This window comes from Pelophylax lessonae, assembly GCF_965119305.1.
Source record: "Pelophylax lessonae genome assembly, chromosome: 1".
Taxonomy (NCBI): domain Eukaryota; kingdom Metazoa; phylum Chordata; class Amphibia; order Anura; family Ranidae; genus Pelophylax; species Pelophylax lessonae.
Genome location: NC_138768.1, coordinates 435,076,364 through 435,092,032, shown reverse-complemented (window position 1 = coordinate 435,092,032; position 15,669 = coordinate 435,076,364). Strand labels below are relative to the sequence as shown.

Genomic DNA, 15,669 nt, shown 5'->3' with positions numbered 1-15,669 from the left:
ATATACAATGAATTACCTACACATACAGTAAATTTGAAAAGCAATAAGGTCCAATTAATCCTCAACCATCCAAAATAAACTATCAAAAGAACCAAAATGGAAGGAAAGGGAGAGGGGGATGCTTGCTTGTAGGGAGGGGTATACAAAGAAAATGTTAAGGAAACGGAAAGAGGGGAGGTAAAGAGGAAATGAGGAGGGAGGGCAGGACCAAAAAGGTTGTTCATGGTTGAGTAAAATGAAGACCCCAGAAAAGGGGATACTCCTGTATAGTACCCCCGGAAGGAAGAAAAAGGGGGGTTTTGCAAAAAGAAAAGGGGAAGGTATTCGTCCTAATAAAAGCACCAAGGTTAGATTGTTACAGAGTCCATTTGAAAGGAGGCACGTAGCTGTGAATTAATGGGATCCAGAGTTTTGTGAAATTTTGGACACTGTGTTTTGCTGAAAATCAGTGAGTTTCTTATATAATATACCTGAGAAACCAGGGCATTGACCTCTGCAATTGTTGGAAGGCTTCCACACACTGACAATAACCCACATAGTGGCTGTGAGGTTTTGGGGGACCAGTATAAATTGAGAAGACGTAAAGACTTCAGTTTATTATTAAGGAGAATTCCGTAAGGGGTCTTTATGGAAAGCAGCCCAATCACAGTATAAAGCAGTCGATAGAGCCTATTCTAGAACCTCTTTACCACCAGACGTGCAGAAAGGTTTCCTCGGCCTGACAAACATGAAAGCAGCTAGCTGGGTAGGGACAGAACAAGAGATCCACAAAGGAACTAAGTACCAATGCATTAGTAGTTTGCAATTAGTATTTTATATGAGGGTAGGGCATTATGTAGATTTGTAAGAAGTACTTTGTAAAAAATAATATAGTGCCCAGATCCTGCAGGTTTTGCTTTAAATCAGGCATGTCCAACCTGCGGCCCGGGGGCCGAATGCGGCCTGGAACCGCGGGCAATGCGGCCCACTGCCCCTGACAATTTTTTATTTTTTTTTGCTGGGGAGGAAGGAAGTCAAGTCGGGGGCACGGCCACAGAGGCAGCCTTGGAGGGGATCATCCACTAGTTGTGTTAAATTAGTGCTTGGGGGGGAGGCGCGGTAGCACGGGAAGGCGTTTTATTACTTATACACCTCAACTATAGGCCCGAGAAAATTTCTCTACACTCAATGTGGCCCAGAGAAGCAAAAAGGTTGGACACCCATGCTTTAAATGATGCTCACAAACTGCAAGAACAGGAGGCCTTAGACATGGGAGCTATGCTGCTGGGAAAATGTTTTATCAGTAAGTACTAAAAAAGAGCACCAGGCCCCAAGTCATGTGAAGACTGTGGGGTCGAAAAGGATATCACCCCAGAAGTTATCAGAAAATGTTTAGTTAAGCACAGTCCACTTCTGAAGCCTGGGGATTCCAAGGATGGTCAGCAAAAAGGTGTACAATCTTCAAAAATTGTGGATTCACACCCTTTGCATTTTTAATTTTTAATGGGTTTTACATGTGGTACCATTGATCAGAAAGGAAAATGCACTTTCTGTACACTACATAAAAAATTAATTAAGCAGAGTTTAAAAGAAAATGTACCATGGTAACATGTATATTTGTGAACTGTGCCTTACTGGGCCAACTGTACGTTAAAGTTCCAGACTCACATTTATGTCACATTTATCTTAATGAGAATGCATATGGTGTACATTTTATATATTTTAATTTTTAACGAGGTATAAAGTATTCTTCATTTTAACTTTCTAAAACCAGCAGGAATTGAGCTCCAAAAGAGAACAGCAGTTTTATCCAGCTCATTCTACTGGGATTGCATTACAAATATTTAACTACAAATAGTTACATTTTTTTCATCTACACTTTTACACTTTTAGATTTCAATATGTTTAATAATTTTATAAGAAGAAGGAACACACTTGGTGCATACAGTTAACAACCATAGTATAGGTTAACATAAAAAAAAACACTAAACATTTAATATGGTCAACAGAGAGGCTATGTAAGGCTATGTCATACACTTTGAAAACAACATATCACTGGCTCTTGCCGTGGGACGGAGCCATGCCAACTCATCCCCTCCAGCACCCCCAGGGGAACACACTGCGCTTCGAGGGGGGGAAGCGGCCACCCAGCCCACTAAACAACTGCATGTATAGGAGATCTGCACCTCCAGCATTGATACAAAAGAACCGTTGACATGGCAAATATAAATAATGACCACGATAAGTAGTAGCAGAGGGTCAACAACGGCCCAAGATAACCACATCTGCATTAATCACTGTGTAATAGAGAAAGGAAGAGGGCATGAAGGGAAGAGAAGTGAAAGAAGAGGAAAAAGAAAATGAAGAGGAAATGAAAAAGAATACAAACAAAGAGTAGAGTGAGGAGTAGAAGTAACAGAAAGTCGTTGTCCAGATCCGCGAAAGGAGGGCTCAGGTGACTTAATTAAGCCACCTGATCCCGTTATAAGAGGGGTTCCCCCCGTTCATGGGGAGCCCGCCAGGTATCTCACCCAGGGGTCCGAAGTCTTCTCAAAGAGGAGCATTTTGTCCTGGAGGATGCCCACCATACTCTCATTGATCATGATCCAGGTCAGTTTAGCTTTAAGCAACTCGATCGGCACTACAGGTTCTCCAGGAACGGGCTTTAGCTTTTTTAGCTGCAGTGAAAATAAATGTCACTAGGTTAATGTGTGTGAGGGAATATATAAAATTATAAATGCGGATCCAGAACCGTCAGACCTTAGGACAGGTCCACCATATGTGCAGGACCGTGCCCCTTTGGCCACACCCCCTGAAGCACTGCGGAGAAGCCTCTCGGACCGCTGCAGCCAATCTGACCGGGACCATGTACCACCTCAAGAACACTTTATAATTGGCCTCTATCAGAGATGTGTTAATTAAGGACTTTGAATTAAGTTGTGCCAGTGTATTCCACTCAGATATGTCCAGTTCCTCATTCAGATCCACCTCCCAACGTCTCCTATAAGACAATTTAGTTTTGTCGTCATGCAGTATATTGTAAATCAGGGATATGAATCCCGTCTGTTTATCGATCGTATTGCAGAGATGCTCCATGGGGGTGGAAGTAGCGATATCACACATACGTTTCATTGAATTCATGTCATGAGAAATTTGTGTGTAACGAAAATATTCCCTCACCCGGAGAGAATGTTTGTCTAGTAAAACTGCTCTGGGGAGCAGACCCTTCCTATCGCAAAGGTCCGCCAACCAGAGAAATCCCTTGTTCGTCGACCATTCAAAAGCAGGAGGACAGAGGCCTGGAGGGAACGACGGATTGCCTAATAAGGGAGCAAGCAGGGCGAGGGGGAACCTGAAGCCATGTCGCTTTGTCAATCTGTCCCATATTCCCAGGGATAGGGACAAGGTAGGGCACAAAATCCCAGGGCGGTCCCTGGGTTGCAGCCACATTTCATGGTTAACAGGGGTAGTGGGTAAATGCATGGCTTCAAGCTGCATCCATATAGGATGAGATTCTTTGGAGTGAAATCTAATCAAGTGGGTAAGTTGAGCAGCATAAAAGTATTTTACCAGATCAGGGACCCCCAGACCTCCCCGCAATTTAGGTGCAAATAGGGTTCGCTTATTCACCAGAGGCCTCGTATCCCCCCATATGAATTGCACAATCCTATTTTGAAATGCTTTGAGATCCGACATATTGATCGATATCGCTAGAGTTCTAAAGAGATATAGCAACCGAGGCAAGATATTCATTTTTACTGAATGCAATCTGCCGAACCACGACGGGGGGCTAACCGCCCATCTAGTAAGATCAGCCCGCAAGGCCTTATACAAGGGTGGGTAGTAAGAAGCATAGAGGGTGTCTACAGAGGAAGTAAGGTGGATGCCCAGATACGGTAGTGACTTGTCCAGCCACTTGAAAGGAAAGTTTGTTTTAAGCACGGAGACCGTGGCGTCATCTAGTGTCAGATTCAGGGCCTGGGATTTGGAGTGATTCACACGCAAACCAGAGACTGCGGTGAACGACTCCAACTCCCTAAGCAAATTTGAGACAGAAACCAATGGCGTAGATAAGTATAGTAGGATGTCATTGGCAAAGAGCGCACACTTGTGCACTGTGTCGCCGCAGGGGATTCCCTGGATATTAGAGTTTTGGCGTTTTTTATGAAAAAGTAAAAAATCCGCGCTTAGGATATTTTAGATTCCTATTATAGCTGGCTGCAGCCTACCTCTGAGACTATAATCCTAGGATTAATAGTAAAGTGATAGAATAGAAGGGAGGTTATGGCGCTGCCTGTAGCTTCCTGATTGGTTAAGATAAAAAGTGCTATAGTGCAAATAAATAATCAGTAACCTGGTGTAAAAAGTGCTATAGTGCAAGTCAATTAATCAGTGACCTTGTGAAATAAATAGCTGGTATTAAAAAATTAGGTGAATAAATAAGGTATTAAATACATATATCCAAAAATATATAAATATGTGAAATATCAAATAAGGTGATAAAAAGGTGAATCCGTGTGATAATGTGATAAAATTATGTCAATAAATATTAGTAACAATCAAAATAGGGTGAAAAAAAATAAGCAATGTATGCGTCATAAAAGGTGTAAAACCAATAGGATGCTAATTCCAAACTGGCTAAGAGATACTCAATATATAATAATAAACTTATAAAACAGCAGGGAATCCCACATAAAACCTGAGGTAAGTGCAGGAATAAATATATAAAAAAATACAAAAACCACTTTCAATCAAAAAAATTAATCAACGCTGGATGTACACAGTCCCACAATAAATGTCCAATAGCTTATAATCCACAGAGCAAAAATATGACTGTCACAAATAACTCTGGTGTGGAGAGAAACAATTTCCCAACAAGGTGACTTCAGTGCAGGTGTTCCAGTAATTCCTTAAGGTGCTGGCTATGGTGATCACTCAGTGCTCCCCATGACCCCTATGCCGCACTCACCAGAAATGATTACCCCTGTAGGGGTGACAAGCCTTGGGTATAGTATCGCTTTTGATGTCTCCGGATACCAAAAGGATTCTCCGGCCGATCCTCTCTACCCTGTGCGCTGTCCTATAGCCTGCCCGGGTCCACTCTTACTGTACACTGCATATGCACTCCGTAGATGTATATGGGGAAGAAAGGGCCTCACATAGAGTAGTATTGCCTGCTGGTAGAGGCCGGGGAGCCTGCTTTCCTCATCACAACGCACTCTGATGGCTACTGCGATGACGTAAAGCTTGAGTCACTCACAAATAAATGCGAGTGACTCAAGCTTTACGTCAAGCATTTATTTGTGAGTGACTCAAGTGACAACATTATCACACGGATTCACCTTTTTATCACCTTATTTGATATTTCACATATTTATATATTTTTGGATATATGTATTTAATACCTTATTTATTCACCTAATTTTTTAATACCAGCTATTTATTTCACAAGGTCACTGATTAATTGACTTGCACTATAGCAACTTTTACACCAGGTTACTGATTATTTATTTGCACTATAGCACTTTTTATCTTAACCAATCAGGAAGCTACAGGCAGCGCCATAACCTCCCTCCTATTCTATTTTGGCGTTTTTTACACTTTTAAATTAAGAAAATTATTAAAACTGACTAAAACATTTTACATTCCCTGTAAGTATGAAATATGACGTATTTTTCTTGCATTATTTTACCATCCCTGTAAAATGTGTTGTCTTATCTTGTTTATTTCCGGGGAATATTGTAGACCTCTGCCCCCAATTTCCATTTACTTGCCATTATATAATATTGTAAATGACTGTAAAATGGATTTCCTAGCATTGCAATCTGTAAAGCAGATGTAATCTTGGTTAATGGAATGTGGTCTTCTCTAAGGAGCTTCTGTGCATGTTTGCATGAATACCTTGTACACCACCTTATCTGTTTCTAACATGGTCTTTCTGTTGTAGGGGAATTCACTTCTTTTCATGCCTAATGTCCTTAAAGTCTACCTAGAAAATGGTCAGACAAAGGCTTTTAAATTTGAGAAGAAAACAACTGTGAAGGTGCAAATCACTTTTAATATTTTTAGCTATAGTTCAATGTAAATAATTTTCATTTATGTGTAATATTATTGAAGGAGCACTCAGATATTTCACAACGCATAAAAACATAACATACATGTGTTAGTGCATTGTGTTGGCATTCAACATGCCTCAAACAAACATGCTTTGCAGCTCATCACAGCGCACAGTAATTGATTCTAAAAAAAGTGGTTCAATATTGGTACATTTTGGTGTGTTGGCTGCCCATTCAAATAAATGTTCGTAACTGGTGCTAACATTACGTCAAAAGAAACACAGCTAGATATAGTATAGTGAGTGATCTCGCTATATCTGGGACAAGTGCATAAAAGACTAAGGTGGGGGGGGGGGCCAAATGCATTTTAAATTTGAACACTTTCTTTAAACTGAGTTGAACAAGTAAGAGCTGGTACCAGGACTGAGCTACAACTCTCGGCCACTGGTGTGTACTGTGTAGAATCAGTGAGAGGCAGTGCAATGTGCTGTTATAGCACCTCACACTGTTTACTTTTTGTGCCTTTATTTAAAGTGTAACATGTTTAAACTTTATTCAAGCCTCCACACACCAGTGCATTACAATATGCTGTGGTACAATGACATATAGTGCTGTGTAATGTGGTGATAACTGATGCCTCACCATGTGGCAGTGCCAACCAATGCAGCACATTGGTATGAACATGCCCTATACCAAGCAAGGCTTTTTGCCTTGTCTTTGTATTATGTCTGTGCTGTAAAACACTGCCCAGCATAGCACAATAGCCCTGCTGTGAACCTGCCCTTATACTGAAATATGAAAATATAGCAAGCTGCCTCTTTTACAATTATTGTGGCTCCATGAAGAAAAAAAAGAATAACTTTTGAGGGAGCAAAAATATAGTAGGTGATAATGTCCAGTAGAATTAATCCAAGCTCAGATGAGAAATCTGGGGTTAAAATATGTGTGGAAGGAAGAAAAGACTGGAAAGAGACAGAAAACAAATAGAAAAGAAAAAAGAAAAGAAGAGAGAGAGGATTGGGTACCAGCCTTTTTTAATTATGCCCTTTGGCCATTAAATGGCAAGTAAAGAATCCCCATTGTTTAATGTTCGTTGTTTTTTGTCTGATTTTGCACAAGCAAGAGACCAGGAATGTGTAATTACAACTGCTATTAATTAGATTAATTGCATTTTAAATAGACCCATATGTGGTTAGCATTTCTAGTGTAAATAAATTCATTTTTAATTGACTGAGAAGTTTTATTGACTTCATGTTATTTAGTTGTTCTTGCAATACATTTTAAACCAGTAATATAGTGAGTTATCCATCTCAAAATGTTTCTGGTGTTAGCAGCAGACTTATGAGATCCCTACAAACAAATGTCAATAGCTGCTTCTATTTAGTGAGAATGCCATAAAAAACAGTCAAGGGTATAAAGGCAAGGTGATTAGACTTAGTTAATAAAGCAGTGGCAGAAACTATAATGTCATGCAAAGAGTGCTAATTCACAGCACTCGATCAAGTTCAAGTGGGATCAGTGAAATGCAAATTCTCTTTGGTTACTGCAGTTTACTAAACCTATATTACTGCAATTTTCCATAAAAAAGTGAATGTAAATTAGAACAATGAGCTTCTCTTATTTGCTTCCTTTTAGTGCCGGTTCACACTATAGCGTGTGCGGCGATCTCATGTAATATCGGAGCGCACTGCTCCTTCATTACATGCGATCGGATGTGCAGTGCGAATTCAGCCATACACTTTGTATGGCTAAATTCGCACTGTACCCACACAAAAGTCGCACATGACCCTTTTTTTCAGCCGCATCACGATCGGATCGTGCAGTGGTTCACACTTGTGCGATCCGACCCTGTGCGAACTGTCAGATCGCACTGCGATATGCGATCAAACTGGGGGTGTCATTAACATTTCATTGACACCCCCTGCGTATCGCATATGGCATTGTGAACTGCCAGATGTGCGTTTGCGATGCGGGAACAGGCTGCGAATTCGCAGCCTTCCCGCATCGCACAAGTGTCACACGGCACATAGATCAATAAATATGATTAAAAACGTTTTAGCTATATCTGTTCAATGATTGCAAAAACACCTGTTGATTTTTGTCAAAATTCCTGTACCCTGTGCACTTTGTCTATTTTATCTCAAAGAGTCTAATTAGCTAGTCATTGTACTGGAATGCAGAATCATTTGTCTCTTGTGCTATGGAGAAAAAAAATAGGGGAAGAGTTTTAGTAGTTTATAAAAGACATCTGGGCAGGACTGACACTACTCAATCCACAAAATTGCTGTGCTTGTCAGTTCAAAACAGGACTAAGGTGTAATCCTGGTGAATTGACAGGAATCTTTCTGTACTTTCAGGTTCTTTATAAGGATAACACATAGGAAATGTGCATGGTTTGCAAAAATGTACTGCATATTTTTGTTTTTTTATTTTTCCCTGATATACACGTTAAATATGTCTATACATATGTCTATCTATCTATCTATCTATCTATCTATCTATCTATCTATCTATCTATCTATCTATCTATCTATCTATCTATCTATCTATCTATCTATCTATCTATCTATCTATCTATCTATCTATCTATCTATCTATCTATCTATCTACCAATCTATCTACCATATCTCACAAAAGTGAGTACACCCATCACATTTTTGTAAATATTTTATTATATCTATTAAAGAGGAAGTAAACCCTCCTCTGCATGTTGTACCTATAGGTAAGCCTATGATAAGGCTTACCTATAGGTTCTGTAAATATCTCCTAAACATGTACCGTGTAGGAGATATTTACCTTAAATGCAGCCAGTGACGTCACTGGCGCATGCGCTCTGAAGGAACGGCCGCTCGTGCCGTTCCTTCAGAGCTCCATGCCGTGACCGTCGACCCCCGCGCGCGTGCGCGGGAGTGTCGTCACCGCGGCTCCAGTCAATCAGATGGCCGGATGCCGCGATCCCGGAAGAAGGGCGACTGGACATGTCGCCCGTCATGCAGGTAAGCGGATGGCAAGGCGGGGGCTCGTTCTAAGGTAAGTATTTCATAATGAGCTAGTATGCGATGCATACTAGCTCATTATGTGTTTGTCTTGCAGGTTGCAAAAAAAATAAAAAAAATTTGGGGGGTTTACAACCTCTTTAATGTGACAACACTGAAGAAATTACACTTTGCTACAATGTAAAGTAGTGAGTGTACAGCGTGTAAAGCAGTGTAAATTTGCTGTCCCCTGAAAATAACTCAACACACAGCCATTAATGTCTAAACCGCTGGCAACAAAAGTGAGTACACCCCTAAGTGGAAATGTCCAAATTGGGCCCAAAGTGTCAATATTTTGTGTGGCCACCATTATTTTCCAGCACTGCCTCAACCCTCTTGGGCATGGAGTTTACAAGAGCTTCACAGGTTTCCACTGGAGTCCTCTTCCACTCCTCCATGATGACATCACGGAGGTGGTAGATGTTAGAAACCTTGTGCTCCTCCACCTTCCATTTAAGGATGCCCCACAGATGCTCAATAGGGTTTAGGTCTGTCGACATGCTTGGCCAGTCCATCACCTTTACCTTCGGCTTCTTTATCAAGGCACTGGTTGTTTTGGAGGTGTGTTTGGGGTCATTATCATCTTGGAATGTTCTGAGTGGAACCTGTTCTGTTAAACCACTGTACAGTCTTGGCCACCACGCTGCAGCTCAGTTTCAGGGTTTTGGCAATCCTCTTATAGCCTAGGCCATCTTTATGTAGAGCAACAATTCTTTTTTCAGATCCTCAGAGAGTTCTTTGCCATGAGGTGCCATGTTGAACTTCCAGTGACCAGTATGAGGGAGTGAGAGCGATAACACCAAATTTAAAAAACAATGGCTGTGTGTTGAGTTATTTTGAGGGGACAGCAAATTTACACTGTTATGCAAGCTGTACACTCGCTACTTTACATTGTAGCAAAGTGTAATTTCTTCAGTGTTATCACATGAAAAAATATAATACAATATTTACTAAAATTTGAGCGGTGTGCTCACTTTTGTGAGATACCGTATCTATCTATCTATGTCTGTATGTCTATATGTTCTTATTCAAGGTTCTAATGGTAGTAATCCCATGCAAAATATATCTGACACTGTATTTATCAGAACTTTTGCTTTAGATATATTTAACAACATATATTGCTGAAATTGTGTCTTATTTCAGGACATAATCATGACCCTCAAGGAGAAATTGTCAATCAATATAATTGAGCACTTTGCACTAGCTCTAGAAGAGCAATATAACATCTCAAAGCTTTACCTTCTTCACGAAGAGGAGCTTATCGAACAGGTGCGGTTGGAATAATCACAGACAATGGCAAAGAAAATGCTATTTTATTCCTGTCTTATAGCAATTGCTTTTTTGACATAATAGTCTAGTTCCATTAAAGAAAGTTTGAGCTAGACTATAGAGTTGAATATTAGGAAGAAAAAACACTTTTTTTTTTTCTTCCTAATATTCAGCTTTATGGTCTAGCCCCAGTAAAAAACCTTCTTTGTATCTTTGTATAGAGTAGGTTAAAGTCTCTGTCTGGTTTTTATTACTGTCTTACTGTCTGTGCCATCATTCAAGGTGTTTGCATTCACTTTCTGTCCCTTAGACCAACAGTCAGGGAAGGACTGAGAACATTTGGTCTTTGGTGCAAACACAACCAACTAATCTTTTCACAGTATAATCAACCTACATTGTGGGCCTTATGATGATAATGAGGTCTGAAGAACCCCAAACTGCATGGAGCGAATGGGGGAGTCATACTGAACACGGTGCCTCCCCAAGTTTTCCCAAAAGTCACAAGCTGGCAATAAACACAGTCAGTTTTAAATCTCATGTCAGTGCTAGGCATTCATGGAAGATAGCACATTTGATGAAACACATTAAACTTTAGACACATTTAACAAAAAGCAAGTGTGCCACAAAACCCCACTGAAACAGTCTAAGCTTGAAGTGAAGCAGAGATTTTGTAAACAGCCATTAGCTAGAGTCTGCAAAAGACTCCCAATGGTCCTGCCATAAACAGTCTAGTCAGGAATATACATCTCTCAGACTGTGGGGTAATGACCTACAGTATATTGAACTATAGCTAAAATGCCATCTTGAACGCTCAACTTAAATTATTATTCCATAACTCCTACAATAATGGAGTTACCTTTGTAAAAAGTGGTTACACTAATGTATGGGAATATGCCAATCAGTTAGACGCCGTTCATGCCTATATTGCAAGGCTCCGGAGGCTGGTGGGACACAGACTTCTTAACAGACATTCGTAGTATATAGTGTCATATTAGGTGTCAAACAAATCGTAACTGCACTTTATGAAATAATTGGTTGTCAGATTTTAAAACCTTGTCATCTTAAAATATGGCTGTATTTAGGATAGTTGTAATTATGGGTATGCTGATCATAATAAAATATTCCAGCACACCAATTTACACACCCCATGGACCCTTTGATTGAAAGTAGTTTGATGTGGAGCATCCTTTTAAAGGATAAGGAAAGCTGCTGCATTTAGTAGCTCTGAGCTCTCATTTAACATCAAACCTACCAGGTCTTTGAGGTCCAGTAACTCTGCTTCATCAGATATGTCCTAATCTGCAAACAAATCAAGCATGAAACCAAAGACCACAAAAACTTTACCTGAGGTAAAACTAAAGAAAACAAGTTTTTTCAACGGAACGAGTGGAGAGGGATTCATCCTCTCTATTTGTCATATTTACTTTTATCACTGAAAGTGAAAGTAAAAGACAATCCCCAATCTTGGGTTGTCCCCAGAACAGGAATGAATGAGAAATCTTCAAATGGGGACACTAGTTCTAGTGACCCTAGGGACAACCAGGAATTCCCTCACTTTAGAGGGATTTCCTATCACTTCCTATTTTGGTCATGGAACAGAGAGCACAGCTAAATGGTGAAAAAAAAAATAAAAGAGGTTATACCCCTCCCTTACTCTTTCCAAAATTTAAAAAAAAAAAAAAATTATTGACTTTAGTTCTACTTTAAAGCCAAGCTAATCTCTCTTACACTTTACAGCCAAAAAGCCATCTTGGCCTGTTTTTTTTGCAGTTGCCATGGTGCTGCACTTGTGATCAGCTATGACATCAGCCATTTGATGACTTAATAGTTTACTTGTTAAAAAATGAAGGGTGTTGGGGTATTGAAAAGGTACCTCATCCATTTAGGTAATTGTCTACAAAAAACATTTTGAGATATATTGAACTTATCTGGTACCAGAGAGGGACGACCACAGAAGATTATAAAAAAAAATGTTTTATAACAAACAATAAAAAACATATTTGTATGTTAAAAACATCAGAATACAATTACAAAGGCGATGTCAGCCATACTAATAACCATCACTATTGATTTTTGCAAATTGATCCAAGAGGTCGATGCATTTCACCTATTAGCTTCCTCAGGACCTCCTTAGCTTAGTTGCAAAGAAAAAAAGCCTAACTAAAGGAAAGACAAAACATACAATAATCAACATAAATCCTATCATATTTTGATATGATCAACATCTTTTTTTCTTTCAATGTCAATTTACACATCACTTTTCGGGTATCTCTTGGAGATGGTGGTACTATATGCAGTATTGGTATTAATATTGCGTTATACTGGTGGTAAGGCCCATTTATATAATTCCAATGGCGTAGAGAATTGGTATACAGAACTATATATAAACAATATGGATTAATACACAGCTACCAGAGGTTCCTCACAATAGAATCACAGTAGCAAACTATAGCACACTAACTCACTAATAGCCATGAACAGAGCCCTGTTCTATCTATCTCCACTCAAATATCACACAAAAAATGGCTGGTCTGGGAAGGAAACTTTTATAGGGTGGAGTGGGTCTATGAGTATTGAGCCACGATTGAACACATTCATCAAAACTTTCCCCAATTTCTGGCTCTGACATTGTTCTGTGCCCTAATTGGGCAAAGCCTTCATTGTTTCAGCCAATCAGGGCTTCCAACTACAGTGTGGTACACAGTGCATTGTGGGGCATTCAGTGAGCCAAACAAACAGTCGACAAACAGTCGAACCCGCCAATTCGGGTGTTAGCCGGATGGGAGAACAGCCAATGTTCAGCCAGAACTCATGCTAAGGCCAAACCGTAAGCCCAACTCTAGTTATAACCCTTGTCCGGTCTATTTTGCCATCTGTGTCCAAGAAATGCCAAAAAGTGCCACTTAATGTCAGAATTGTACACCACAATGTTGCAGTCCCTTTAAAAAAAGTCCATAAATTTATCCCATAGATTGTAGACGCTACCAATCAATATACACTTATTGGGGTTTTTTTTTGTTACCAAAAATATGTAGCAGAACACATATTGGCCTAAACTGATGAAGAAATTTGTTTTTTTACATTTTTTTATTGGATGTGTTTTATAGCAGAAAGTAAAAAATATTGTTTCTTTTCTAGAAATTGACAGTTTTATTTTGTTTATAGCGCAAAAAAAAAAAAAAACCCCCACAGAGGTGATCAAATACCACCAAAAGAAAGCTCTATTTGTTGGAAAAAAGGACATCAATTTTATTTGGGTTCAGTCACATGACTTCGCAATTGTCAATTGTCAAACTTTCTGATCACATGATTACTGTTATTAGTTGTCACAGTGGTCACACGATCAGGAACTTATCCCAGTATATTAAAGGTTAAGTTCACTTTAAAAAAATAAATAAAAAAAATAAATGCACATTGTTTTGCAGGTAAAACAATGTGCACTTATTTTTTTTTTTATAGAAGCCTACAGAGCATTGCATCCCTGATCAGCAGATTGTGGGTGCAATGCCAGGCTCCCGCATAATCTAAGTAAAGCTGTCTGCTCAAACATCCTGGGTAGAGAGTTCATGTAGCGCAGGAAGAACCTATGAACTACGAAACGCTTATCATGACCTCGCAGTTCATTGAGAACGACAAGCCGCCTGCCATAAATGGAAGTGGTACTTGTAGTTAATTCATTCACAGAACTTTGTGAATGAATGACGCAGCTGTTGGAGCACAGAGGCGACCTTGGAACTCTGCTGAATAGACTCACGCTTGTTGGTAATGACAGACTTAGATTGATCTCTGGGGCCACTATAAGCTTGTTTCTCTGCTTGGCAGAGGGATATGCTTTCCCTTTTGAGGTCTGAGTCCTGCTCATGGGAGATATAGACACATAAAAAATCTCCAGGAATACATCAGCTATCTAGGTTGATTTCTTTCATATCCCTTTTACTTTGGATACATGGTTTCCAGTGCTTGGCATTTTTGCCCTCTTTCTTTGTGGACCTCCAGCATAATATGAGATGTCTGTAAATATGATCATAGATCCTTCTAATATGCTAACTACTGCCATCCCCCTGAGGAAGACTTAATGAGTTGAAATGCGTTAGCGCTCTGGACCTATGCAATCAGGAATACTACATCATGTCTCATGGCTTATTGCCATTTATTGTTTAAATAATATGTGATATTTTTATGGAGTTTTGATGGTTCTTGAACTTTCCCCTAGACGGTTGTTCTTGGGGTTACTTTTAATAATATTTCAATAAATATTAGATTTTATTGTTATATGTGTCTTATATCTTGTGGGTATCACAAAGTCCCTCCCTTTCCCCCATCTCTTCCCGGGTGGATTTTACTACAGGTCAGCAAACCTCACAACTTTTTGAGATGGGAATGAGGGACACCTAATAGCAAAAGTATGTAGGCATAGGACACACCCCCTTTAAGGAGAATTATACAAAACAAGATTAGGTAAACCCACAAGTCCTTTTTTTTTTTTTATCACTTTATCACTGCTATTCCTGTATACTGGCTTTTGGAATTTACAAATGCAGCAATTTAGAAACTGGATGAAAAAGTTTAGCACTGGGAAACACTTTTTGAAAGATAAAAAATGCATTTTATATACAGCTATATAGATCAGACCAAAAAGAGGGACACATGAGGAGGAAAGAGGGACTTTGTTCCAAATCAGGGACAGTCCTTCGAAATCAGGGACAGTTGGGAGCTATGGGTCAGTGACTCAGAAACTATTTAATCCATTACATCAGCATGATAGCCAGACAACTAAGATTTTAGGAAGGGTGGGTGGGTAATAAGAGCCTTCTCTACACAATAACATACTGTATAGTGTTACCATATTATCCATATTTATTAAGATACATAAAAATAAGGGTGTTGTATTCCAGCATATCAATATTTCCCTATGGCTCTAGTTTCATAATATCATTGTTCTGTATTTGTACATTTTTTTCCCTTTAAATTAGTGCCCCCTGCTGGCCATAATAATAATTATCTGTGTGTATTCAAAAAAGTCTATTAGTATACTGTACTCTATTTTTCATCTTCTGTGATTAGATGCTATTTGTAAATATTAAACATTTAGGTTTATAAGACTGTGCCCTGTAGCAGACTACTGAAGTCATATTTTTGCATTACAGGTAGTACAGAAGAGAGAGTCCCATGACTATAGGTGTCTCTTCAGAGTTTGTTTTGTACCCAAAGATCCCTTTGAGCTTCTGCAGGACGATCCAGTTGCCTTTGAATACCTTTACTTACAGGTGAACATTTTCTATTTTATAAAATACAAACATGCAAATTATTCTTTTGAATTTCAAGGGAAA

At 39.3% G+C, this 15,669-nt stretch overlaps 1 protein-coding gene across 1 annotated transcript in view; it reads left to right on the top strand.

Annotated features, from left to right (window-relative positions):
* The window catches only part of FRMPD1 (FERM and PDZ domain containing 1), a 293,024-nt gene that overhangs the window by 224,534 nt on the left and 52,821 nt on the right, over positions 1–15,669 (top strand). The window contains exons 7-9 of the mRNA XM_082269596.1: positions 5,927–6,022; positions 10,214–10,339; positions 15,487–15,606. Of these exons, the coding sequence (XP_082125722.1) occupies positions 5,927–6,022; positions 10,214–10,339; positions 15,487–15,606 (342 nt within the window). The remainder of the gene's footprint in view (positions 1–5,926; positions 6,023–10,213; positions 10,340–15,486; positions 15,607–15,669) is intronic.